Here is a 12,323-nt window from a genome sequence, read left to right on the forward strand (position 1 = left end):
CACATAAAGATGTGAGCTTTTCCATGAGGAATTATTTTTTTTGAGAGAGAAAAATACAAACTTTCTAGAGAGAGAGGTTCTGGTACCTGAATCAACTGTGATATGCAAGTGAGAAAACGTCACTCACCAATGGTGGAGTTTTGGCGTTTTCTCTAGGCAAATTGGTAAAGGAAGGAACTTTGATTTTTTCATGATTCTGTAGAGAATTCAAAGTTTGGAGTCAATTGTAAGAGAGATTTCAGGTTTTGGGACATATCCCATTTCTGCATTTACAATATTTTTATTGGTGTGTTTCTTTATACAGCTAAAGATGTGAACTCGGCCCTGGTACATGAATGCTTCTGGAGTTGGAAAACTAAGGGGATCAAAATTTAGGATTTTGATGTTCGTATTCGTATGATCAATTCATTATAGGAGGAATCTGGAGTTGAAGTTGTGTTTTTTTGTGGTTTTGAAGAAAGGTTTTGCTTTCTAGGCAAAAAATTTGGTTGCTTGCTGTTGTTGGTTTAAAATTAACAGAGAGAGAGACTTTGGGGGCTTAAAGATTTAAAACAAAGGGTCGTGTGTCTCTGAGTAGGATTGCTTAGAATGGAAGGAGATACCAAAGAAATGAGATCCTTGGCCTTAACTCCAACATGGTCAGTAGCAACTGTGCTGACAATCTTTGTAGTTGTTTCTTTGATTGTGGAGCGCTCAATCCACAGACTAAGTAATGTAAGTGGCATCGTCTACCCAATGTATAGTAATTTTCTTATTTTCTCATCTGTTGTTCCAGAGGTTGTATTTTCTCATTGTTATGATTTAGCAGACTCACTTTGACATGCGATGTCTGTGTTTATACAGAATTTGATTGTTGTTCTTTTCTTTCATTCTATTTAAAGTTCAAGGTCTAGAATGAATTCTCTTAAAATTTTATTTATATATTGGAGCCCTTTGAAATTTCAAGGCACTTTACTTGGTAATTGATTTCTGTCACTACTTCTTTTCTCATGTTTTGATGACTTTGAGTTGCGAAATAGCTTTTATTTCTTTTTTGAGGGCTTTTAGCTGACACTTCTAGTTTTCTGTTTGTGTCATAGTCATGGCTGTAGGCTGAGATCTCATTGATTGTTTCAATTGCATCAAATGCTTTAGATTTGAAAATTACGTTTTGGATGACTGTTATGGAAGCACTAGCTTTGTAAAACATTGTTTCAACAGCTTTATGATAAATTTAATCTGTTTGCTTTAGGAGAACTGTATATTGACAGATGAATTGAAACAGAATCTGTCAGATCATTTTTGTAATTTTAGCTCATATTTTGTCTATTTTCCTTTCTGGAATGTCAATACTGTGTTAGTTTCTAGAGCTTTGGTGGCTGCTCTGAAACTTGATGCTTTATATGTTTGTATTTCAGTGGTTGCGAAAAACCAATAGGAAACCTTTGCTTGCAGCCGTGGAGAAAATGAAAGAAGGTATTTTCCAAGTTCTAAATGCAACATTTGATGCTGCAGAAAGTTCTTTTTGTTCTTTTGGTTACAAGTGATTCTTAGTTCCCCTTCATATATTTTTGCAATTTTCATTCACAAGTATTGTTTTGTACTTGTCTTCAGAGTTGATGCTGCTCGGATTCATATCACTTCTACTAACAGCTACCTCAAGCACCATTGCCAATATTTGCATTCCATCAAAGTTCTATGATGGTAATTTTGCTCCTTGCACTAGGTCTGAGATTGATGAGGAAGTTGAAGATAATTCTTCCCAGGGACGTAAACTGCTGATGCTTCCCGTTCTTCCTCATCCACTTCGAAGAATATTGAATGGCTTGGATCGGAATACCTGCAAAGAGGTATGTCATTTATCTTATATAAACATTGCTGATGATCTTGCTAGAGATTTATCTATGGTGTCTGAAATATTTGAATTTTCAACACAGTGTATTGATAACATTGATTTATTATGGGTTTTGTCTTCTCAATGATAAAATATGTAGAAAAGAGATTTTCTTTTTGGGTCACTTTTAGGAGGCAAATTAGTATTCTAAAAACTGTTTGATGTGCAGGGACATGAGCCGTTTGTGTCATATCAAGGTCTTGAGCAGTTGCATCGCTTTATTTTTGTCATGGCAATCACACATATATCTTACAGTTGTTTAACAATGTTGCTGGCGATTGTGAAGGTTAAGCACTTTTTTGTATTCCATTATAGTTGTTGCTTTTCTTAATGGTGGAGTGATTTTAGGAATGATTAAGTTCACATAATAAATAAATTACACAACATAATGAAAGGAAAAAGGATAAATTATGTATAGAACAAGATCCACTATTCAATTTATTCTCGTGTTTGAAGAAATAAAATGTTCTGGTTTATTGTTAGATGGAAAGGAGTTTGTAAATTTTGGTCCAGGTATGCATTCCCCGTTGGTTGAATGATTTCAATTTGGTTTAAATATGACTTGTTCTCATGTTTTATACGGGCCTCTCCTCCTATAGGTTTAACTCTTTGGTGTTAAACTTCAAGTTATTTTGAGTCCATTTTGTTTTCTGTTGTTGCTGTTGCCCCTCGTGCTGGGCCCATGGTTGCTGCTATCAAGTATGCCGAGTGCTCTCTGTTAAGCTTGGACATCAGAGGGTTGTTGAGTAATGTTTTACTGGATAAGTATAAAGTTTGGCATGACTATGAAAAGAGTATACAGTTTGATCTTGTTTAGTTGCCTTATATAATTCGTGATATGTGTCTCTCCTCCTACAAGCATTAGCTTTTTGGTTGGAAGCTTTAACAGCATTCTCAGAAGCAACATGCTTGCCTTACAATCAGCATCTGTTGTTTCAACCTTTGGTCCTTTGTATCTAAAATATGGTTCTGTTTGTTCTGTGATAAGAATATATGTGCTGACCCATCCAGTATTTGCAAGTCATACTTGTGATATCTTATGTCAAGATGACTCAAGGAGAGGAAACCATGTTGACCATATAAACCAAGTTATTCCCTGAACTGTAGTTGCATTAAAGACAAGACATTATTTGAATTGTGAAACTAGAGAACCATAATGTTGTTATCACTGTGGCCATCTGTCTAACTTTGTAATTGGTTCACCAGATTCACAGCTGGAGGATATGGGAGGATGTGGCTCATATGGACCGACATGATGTATTAACAGGTAAGCTTTAAGCAGGAAAGTGGTTTTGGATAGATTTAAAATTTTAAACAGTAGTCGTGTTGCCTAATTCTTTTTGCCTATTTCAGCTTTATAGAAGATGGCTGATCTAGAATATACATGCCCAATCTCTCACTCTCTTCAATATACAGTATTTAGCTTGTTCTTATATACATATATATGTCTAGATGCTAGACCTTTAAGGAGATTGAGACTTGATCTTATGTATCTTGATGGTCAAAGGTGGAATTGAAATATTTAGGAAAGAACAGGAACTTGCAATAGTGTTTTTTTTTTTTTTGAGTTGGACAAGAGAAAGGGTTTATTTGCCTGGGCTTATCGTTACATCTGATGCAGTTCAGCATATTTATGATATGCTTTCCATAATTAGTGTGATCAAAAAGCACTGTTTTGCAAGGGATACCTTCACATTCCAATCATTTCAATTGCAAATACGTATTTAAGAAATATTTTTATTACCGAAATAATGACTTTAGCAATTTATTCTGTAACAGAAATCAATAGAGAGAAGACATTCCGAAGGCAAACAACCTTTGTAAGACATCATACATCAGGTCCTTTGGTAAAGAATAGTTTTCTTATTTGGGTGGTAGGTACAAAACTCCTTTTCTTGCTCTTTTAATGCTCTCTATGCTGGTAGTCCATGCTTGCTTGTTATTCATGCTAATTCTGTGATAAAATTGGAGCTGTGCTACCAGGCCTTGTTTTGTGTTGATCTTCGTTTGATGTATTTCAATACCAGAGAGACAATATTGCAATTTTACATTGACAACATTCACAATATGATCTTCATGTCACACACCTGATCCAAAACAATATTTGTGTCTATCCTACATGCTCCACTTTGTAAACAATCTCATAACTCACCAAAAAGATAAATAAATATGGATAACTGAAATTGAAGCATTGGAATTTACATCTGGAGCTTCTTTGTTATGGGTTTTTGAGATGCTAGTGTTTCTTCTTTCATGAAGGTTTAGGAAGGGGCATTAGGCAATTTCCTCCTTTTCATGTTTGTTGATAATGTACATTTTAACCTTGTTAGTTTCCTCCTTTCTTTCTTCATTTTGTTGTCATTTTACTTCTATTGTTTGAAAGAGCATCTGTTTATATTTGCTTGCCACTTTTTTTTTTGGGTCCGGATGATAATTTCTGCTGAAGTTGCCTGTTTTATCAACATGCAGACATGTTTCTTCCGGCAATTTGGGTGTTCAGTGGTTCGCACAGACTACCTTACTCTTCGTAAGGGCTTCATCATGGTATACTTTGTTGTTATTTGTTAGCCCATACTTTAAGTGAAGTTTAATTTTCAAATAGCATTTACAACATTGAAGGTGCATAAAGGAAAGTTTAATTTACTAGCATTTAGGATGTACTACAAATGTAAGATGGCACTCTCCTCCTGAAGAAATAGGGAAGTAGGAGAATTATGATCCCAGAATCAGGTGAGGAATTCAATGGTATGGAAGGAAGGCAGGGGCTTGTACTAGGGTTTATAAAAAAAGAAGATATCGGAGTATATACATAGATAAACTCATGCAGTAAAAAACATAATATAAGATAGACCATAACAGATGGGCATTATATTGTGATGGAATATTTTGAAACCAACCTCAAATTATGGTAGATGGAAAATATTTTGACACCATATTACTTCTTTTGATATTTAAAATGAGATGTTGAATCGGAGTCAGAACCAAATCCATGTTTGAGGCATCTGGCAATTGGAACGTCTTTGCTGATAGACTGGTGGTACTATTAGTGATTGCTTTATTAACATCCATCCCTTTTATTTTCTTATTCATGGCAGAATCACAACCTCTCATTGAAATATGATTTTCACAGCTACATGATTCGCTCTATGGAAGAAGAATTCCAAAGAATTGTTGGTGTGAGGTAACATCTATGTACTTTGGATGTTTGTTGTATTTTTAGGTCATTCATTTGTATGATTGAGCTAGGAGAAAATGGACCTGCTAAATGCCTGCTTGTTCAATTCCTTGCAGTGGTCCATTGTGGGGATTTGTTGTTGCATTCATGCTTTTTAATGTAAAAGGTACAGTTATGTAGGTGAAAAATGATGGTATAAATTCTTTTGTTTTGCACTTGCTTTTGGATAACAATATACAAGTTTTGATGATTTGTGCATTTTCTTTTGAATTATTTGTGACTCTTTTCAATTTACCATGACAATTACCAGCCTCAGTTTTCATACATTGGACTATACATCATGTGATCTACGTCATATGTTGTGTAGTGTATGATAGGGTTATCCTAGGTCTTAAACTTCTAAATTATGGTTTGTTTGATTTGGAACCTTCTACAGGATCTAATCTCTATTTCTGGATAGCAATCATTCCAATCACTGTGAGTACTGGTTCTTTTGAGTTTTGGTTTTATCAATCACTTGGATGCTGCAAAAGGCATTTTCTTAGGTAGTAGCACAAGTTTGCTGTGAGAAACAGACACTTGAACAGGCAACTGATCGCACTTAACAAATTTTGTATCTAGAGTGAATAAAGCTTTATGTACCCTTGCAAATTTTATTGGGTTTCTCTAATGTTTCACATCATGGGCAGCTTGTTCTTCTTGTGGGTGCAAAGCTACAGCATGTAATTGCAACCTTGGCTTTGGAGACTGCTGGTCTAACTGGACATTCTGTGGGAGCAAAACTGAAGCCTCGAGATGATCTTTTCTGGTTCAAGAAGCCAGAATTAATGTTGTCATTGATTCATTTTGTTCTGTTCCAGGTAAGCAATTCTCACCGTGATCAATTGCTCAAATTAAAATGGGAACACATACCATCCTTTCATTTCATTCTTTCCTAGAAAATGGTTTTATGGTGGTGTGCCCAAGTAGTAGAACTGACATCACATTTTTTTTCCTTTGAAATTTCATTGCAGAATGCATTTGAATTGGCTTCGTTCTTTTGGTTTTGGGTAACTCCTCTTCCCTTACTTGATTGGTATTCACTGGACTGTGATAGTTCACTTTTGTCCTTCTTGACATCTACCAAGCTCAAATTTATTATAATTTCTGTGATTTGGTTGAACAAAAATCTCACTTTTTCCTCGGTTTTGTCGCCTCAATGTTTACTAAATTCATTTGAGAAACATTTGGAAATTGCTTAAAGAATGATATCGTGGACCAGAGGAATCACTAATGAGGAAATACAAAAATCTTCTTTTCCTTGCTTAATGAGATTTTGAATCTGTACATTGAACTAATGTCTTTTGTTGATTGATTTACAGTGGCAATTTGGGTACAAATCCTGCTTTATTAGGAACCATTGGCTGGTGTACACACGACTTGTTTTGGGGTATGCATACATCTGAGATAGTTGAGACTTTCTTGAGGATTTAACAGTTTTTTTACAGCCACTGCATCATTGTATTATCTTGTAGGTTTGCTGGGCAGTTCCTCTGTAGCTACAGCACCTTGCCACTATATGCACTAGTTACTCAGGTATCATATTCATTGGGAAGTGCTTTTCCCCAAGGAAAATTACTGGTTAATTTTTATTTATAGGCAACAAGATACCAATGCATAATCTACTAGTATACAAATATCATGAGCAATAAATTAGAAATGCATAATCTACTGTAAGCTAGTTTTAACCTGTATCCAGTACAGATGTACAGGAACTTCCTGGGATAAAGACTCTTGACTGCCAATATAGCCTAACAGCATATGCCAGCTGCATATATCTCCATTCCTGGGCCTATTGTTGAATCCAACCACAGTATCTCAAAGAAAGAGAAAAGGCACTTCATCTATATATAGTTATCTATGCAGTGTATAACTAATGCCGGAGTTACATAACTATTGAATGGCAATCAGATGCATTGATATGTCCAAGTAGGATGAGTGAAGTTCCTCGTGACTATATGTTTATGCAGTATTGCGCAAGCACCCAGTTTATGGGTGTACCTTCACAGACTGATTTGTCAGCTACCAAGTAAAATCTCCTCTGCTCTTTCTTTTCTGGGAGCAATGCTGTGGTTTTGTATCACAATCCATCACCAAGCATGGGTTGTGGAGCAAACCTCATATTTTATTAGACATGAGAACAAGTCATGAAGTTGAGTCCTCTAGATTGCCCTGATTTTTTTATGGCATTAAATCATCTTTATCCTCTTGTGAGTAGGACATGCCCCCCTCCCCCCTCCTCAGAACTAGTAACTTGAATCATGTTTGAGCAGGTTTTCATTGTGTTAAGGTGGTTAGGATTGTTTCATATTTTTAGGTTCAATCATTTCCTGTTATTATTGGCATCATGTAATGCTCCCTCTGTTTTTTCAGATGGGAACAAACTACAAGGCAGCATTAATTCCGCAAAGAATAAGGGAGACAATCCATGGGTGGGGGAAGGCGGCTAGGAGGAAGAGAAGGCATGGAAATTTCACAGATGATTCTACCATACACACAGACACAAGCACAGTAATGTCACTTGAGGAAGATGATCATCAGTTGCTTGATATTCCTGAGATTGGTGATGGTCCAGTCACTCAAATTGAGTTGCAGTCTGCTTTTATTTCAGTTAGTCCTGGCCCAGTTGCCAACGAAACTTCAAGTAGGGTTGGCACTCCTCTTCTTCGTCCCTCAGCTTCTGTTTCATCATCAGAAACACCAAATCTTAACGTGGAAGGTATTCTGAGGTCATCTTCTATGCCAGTTAGAAGGTAATAAATTGGAGGTATTCTGTCGTCAAATTTAGGCTTTGCAGGGATCCTGTAAAGTACAAGGGAATGAAATAGAAAGTAGAAAGTGCACGAATAAGCTAACCTAGTATTTTGAGGAGTTCCCTTTTCCCTCGTTCTTTTCAGGATCCAGCTAAAGTAGGTACTCTTTTCTTGATCATATGTGGTATTTGCCAATATCGAATCAAGGTTCATACTATACTCTTAGGATTTGAGTCGTAGCATGAGTACATAGAAGAAGGAAATCAATACATTAGTTTACTGTAATAGAATCTTGCTCTTTGTAATATTAACTTACAGGTAATAGAAATGATGCAAGTTATTATGAATTGATCCTCTGTATGTTTTATGTTTCCTATGGAACCAAACCAACTTCTTGCTTGAAGTAATGATGGACCTACGAGAAAGTTGTTTTTTTCAAGGCAACAAGATTTGATGAGTGTATATTTCTTTCCCCCATTGTTTTATGATTTTTTTTTCCTTTTTCGGTAATTGATGTGTTTGTATCAGGCTGATTCTTTTTTTCAATTGATAGCATGCAATGTGTCAACTCAAATGCTTGGTGCCTGATTGTTGAAACATAAAAATAACAGCTCACTAGAACACCATGTCCCCTTTGCTTGGGGAATGCAGCCTGTTTTGCTCAATTACTGGTCTCTGCACTGTGAGTGGCCTCGCAACCGTTTCGTAGCACCATGCTCATGGACTCCGTGGCTCCATGCATGCAGTAGACTCATGAGCCTCACGTGGACTCCATGGCTTTGTAGCTGCAACGAAGTGTTCGTGAGCCTTAGGTGGACTCCATGGCACAATGATAGACTCGTAAGCTTCATAAGGAATCCATGACTTGGACCCGTGAGTCACGAATGGACTCCATGGCTCTGAGGCTACGACAGCCTCGTGAGCCTTGTGTGGACTCCATGGTTCCGGGGCGGAAATGATGGACTCGTAAGAGCCATGTGGTCTCCATGGCTCCTTGGCTGCAATGATGGACTCATGAGACTCATCTTTGTTGACCTCGTTTTGGGTTTCACTGTCAGGCTCACCATTTGCTTTTGATCTTGATCTCACTCTCGGATGACGTTCGGAACTGCTTGTGTAACCGATGCTTAATTGACCAGAACCTCTACCGATTCCTGGTACGGCGCTGAGGCCGCTACCCCCATTACCTATTCCAATCCCATAGCCATAAGCAAGAGATCCCCGTGAAGTACCAATCTCCATTCGATCCTCTACCAAACCCCATACATTTTCCAGCCCCACTAACGTGAGAACTATCATGGCGAAAGTCTCCGAGTTTTTGGTCAATAGTGTCGAAAAGGAACTTGTGAGCAATGCTGAAGCTAAAGCATAGCAAGACCAAGAAACTCACGCAGGCACACTTTAGTGCAGTCATCTTATTTTTGTTTTGATTTGATTTGTTATGCATGGCAGCAAATCAAGTCTTGGATATATAGTGAGAAAGCATAATTAGGGAGAGACTAAATGGGTAGGGGGTAATCCGGAGCCATGATAGGAAGATCCCCAACCTTTAAGCCAGAGGCAGAATGCAATCCGCTAGCCAATTCTTTGGTAGTGCAAATATATATAGCTCTCCTATTCGACTGCAACCATCCTTAAGCTGTTGTTGACGCAATGCATGTTGAAGTTTGGTATCAAAGCTGGAACATGATTACTTTGTAATAATCTACTGCATTGCTATCTATCTGTTAGCCGATAGCATTATCTAGATTAGGATGTTTCTTTCAATTCATTTGTTTAAGTTTATCTAGGATTAGACTAGCTTGTTATACAACTCCTTTGATAAAGGAGAACATAGCTGGTATGTTTTTTTAGTGTTTTATTTTTCTGTAATGTTTGTTTCCTTCTATAAATAAAACACTGGGGATGGCAGTAACCAACTGAGATATTTTCTACTCCTTGTTCTTTCAACTGTAAAGACTTTGTTCTTTGTTCTTTGTTCTTTTTCTCAGTTCATAAACATTAGTCTGTTCTTTATATTTTAGTTTTTTACAACAATTGGTATCAGAGCACCTCTGATCTTTGAAGGGTTTGGGAGTGAAAACACGAGAGAATAGTAAGGTTAAATCAAAGCTTTCTGCTTTGAAGGGTTTGTGAGTGAAACACGAGAGATTAAGTGAGTTTTTTTTAAGAAATGGATTCTGCAAATTTTCCAGCAAAAACACCAGTGTTCATAGGGTAGAATTATGGTGTGTGGGCTGTAAAAATGGAAACATATCTCAAAGCTTTTGACTTGTGGGAGATAATGGAGAGTGATAGGCAACCTACTCCACTAGAAAACAATCCTACGATTGCACAGATGAAATTTTTCAATGAAGAAAAGGCAAAGCGATTCAAAGCTCTTACCTGTCTTCATAATGCTGTGAGTGAAGAAATCTTCACAAGGATTATGGCTTGTAAATCTACCAAAGAAACATGGGATAAATTAAAAGCAGAGTTTCATGGTGATGAGAAGTCAAGGAAGATGCAGGTTTTAAATCTTAGAAGACAATTTGAAGGTCTGAAGATAAGAGAAACCGATACCATCAAAGACTTCTCTTCTCAAATTTCAAAACTTGTGAATCAAGTGAGACTTTTGGGAGAAGATTTTCCAGATTCAAGAATAGTAGAGAAAGTTCTGGTAAGTCTACCAGAGAAATTTGAACATAAAATTTGCTCTTTAGAAGATTTTAAAGATTTTTCAGAAATGAGTCTGCAAGAACTAGTAAATGCATTGCAAGTTGTGGAGCAAAGACAAGCTTATAGACAAGAAGGAACAAGTGAAGGAGCTCTTGTTGCAGTTTACAAGGAGAAGAGTCGGGCTAAGAATTTTTACAGAAACAATCAAGAAGAAAAAAGAGAAAAAGGGAGAGGTTGGTAATCTAATAACTGGCAACATAACAGCAACAACATCTTCACTGAAGGGAAAGAGAAGAAAGAACATTTTCCTGCTTGCAAATTCTGTCAGAAAACAAATCATCTTGAAGCCTGGTGTTGGCTCAAGAATGCACAATGCCGAAACTGCAAGCAATTTGGTCACATTCAAAGATTCTGCAAAAATAAAGCAGAACCAGAAAAACAAGCTCAAGTAGCCGAGAGTTCAGAAGTGGAGGAAGATTTTTTATTCATGGCTACAATACATGAAATGTGTAACACAGCCAACGCAAATGACTCATCATGGCTTATTGATAGTGGCTGCACTAATCACATGACTGCAGATCTGAGCTTATTCAAAGATTTGGATAAAAGCTATCTATCTAGAGTTAGAATTGGGAATGGAGACTATGTGAAGGTTGAAGGAAAAGGAGCAATTGAAGTAGAAACTTTGTCAGGTACAAAAACTCTTAAAAATGTTCTTGATGTGCCTAAGATCAATTAGAATCTAGTTAGTGTGGGACAATTAATTGAATCTGGTTACTCAATATTCTTTAATGACGAAGCATGTGATATTAAAGATAAAAATGGAGTGCTACTGCTTTCTGCAAAAATGATGAACAAAAGTTTTAATGTTGATTGAAGAGAAGTATGTTTGAATGCTAACACTTGTGAGAACAATGAATCTGTTCTTTGGCACAAACGGTTGGGGCACTTCAATTATGCAACTTTAAAGAGAATAGCTGACCTGCAGATGACTCACGGTTTACCAGATATACAGGAATAAAAGAGTATTTGTGAAGCCTATCAGTTAGGAAAACAAACTAGAGTTGTTTTTCCTGACAATGCATTCAAAGCACTGTCAAAACTCCAGCTTGTACACACAGATCTGTGTGGGCCGATGCATAATGAATCATTAAATGGTTCAAAGTATTTTCTTCTATTTGTTGATGATTATAGTAAATTCTGTTGGATTTACTTTTTGAAATCAAAATCTTATGTGTTTGCTGAGTTTGTTAAATTCAAAGCAGCAGTTGAACTAGAAACAGGAAACATGTTTGAAGATCTGAGAGGAAGAATTGGAATGTGTAGCTTTGGAACCAAGGAGGAGTGTTGAAGTTTGGTATCAAAGCTGGAACAGGATTACTTTGTAGTAATTTACTGCATTGCTATCTATCTGTTAGCTGATAGTTATCTATCTGTTAGTTGATAGCATTATCTAGATTAGAATGTTTCTTTCAATTCATTTGTTTAAGCTTATCTAGGATTAGACTAGCTTGTTATACAACTCCTTTGATAAAAGAGAACATAACTGGTACGTTTCTTTAGTGTTTCATTTTTCTGTAATGTTTGTTTCCTTCTATAAATAAAACACTGGGGATGACAGTAACCAACTGAGATATTTTCTGCTCCTTATTCTTTCAACTGTAAAGACTTTGTTATTTGTTTTTTATTCTTTTTCTCAGTTAATAAACATTAGTTTGTTCTTTATATTTTAGTTTTTTACAACAATACATGCATCAAGGGAGGAGTATTTCTAACATCGTAGCCTGATTACCATCATCCTCATCCAAGGCTTTCTCCCCTTTTC

General features: G+C 36.6%; 1 protein-coding gene across 3 annotated transcripts; it reads left to right on the forward strand.

Moving 5' to 3' along the window:
• On the forward strand, positions 1 to 8,187 carry LOC133669386 (MLO-like protein 11). 3 transcript variants are annotated; one of them, XM_062089504.1, is made up of 16 exons: positions 1 to 226; positions 305 to 714; positions 1,398 to 1,455; positions 1,594 to 1,829; positions 2,043 to 2,159; positions 3,080 to 3,140; positions 3,653 to 3,747; positions 4,343 to 4,417; positions 4,969 to 5,054; positions 5,165 to 5,214; positions 5,485 to 5,525; positions 5,738 to 5,908; positions 6,062 to 6,097; positions 6,410 to 6,477; positions 6,563 to 6,623; positions 7,461 to 8,187. In XM_062089504.1, exons 2-16 carry the CDS (start codon positions 589 to 591, stop codon positions 7,842 to 7,844), a joined length of 1,665 nt encoding a protein of 554 aa, XP_061945488.1. In that variant the 5' UTR covers positions 1 to 226; positions 305 to 588; the 3' UTR covers positions 7,845 to 8,187. The 3 variants fall into 3 exon arrangements, with proteins under 3 accessions (XP_061945488.1, XP_061945479.1, XP_061945495.1); XM_062089511.1 differs by having other exon boundaries at positions 3 to 164; XM_062089495.1 differs by having other exon boundaries at positions 1 to 714.
• Positions 8,188 to 12,323: the final 4,136 nt, after the last annotated feature.

Source organism: Populus nigra, chromosome 1 (genome assembly GCF_951802175.1).
Source record: "Populus nigra chromosome 1, ddPopNigr1.1, whole genome shotgun sequence".
Taxonomy (NCBI): domain Eukaryota; kingdom Viridiplantae; phylum Streptophyta; class Magnoliopsida; order Malpighiales; family Salicaceae; genus Populus; species Populus nigra.

Bases quoted from the DNA above. Each gene is read 5' to 3' on its own strand.
- LOC133669386 (XM_062089495.1), top strand. From the start codon at position 589: ATGGAAGGAGATACCAAAGAAATGAGATCCTTGGCCTTAACTCCAACA. The intron at 1,456-1,593 runs GTATTTTCCAAG...ACTTGTCTTCAG, and splicing joins CGTGGAGAAAATGAAAGAAG to AGTTGATGCTGCTCGGATTC. The intron at 4,418-4,968 runs GTATACTTTGTT...TATTCATGGCAG, and splicing joins TTCGTAAGGGCTTCATCATG to AATCACAACCTCTCATTGAA.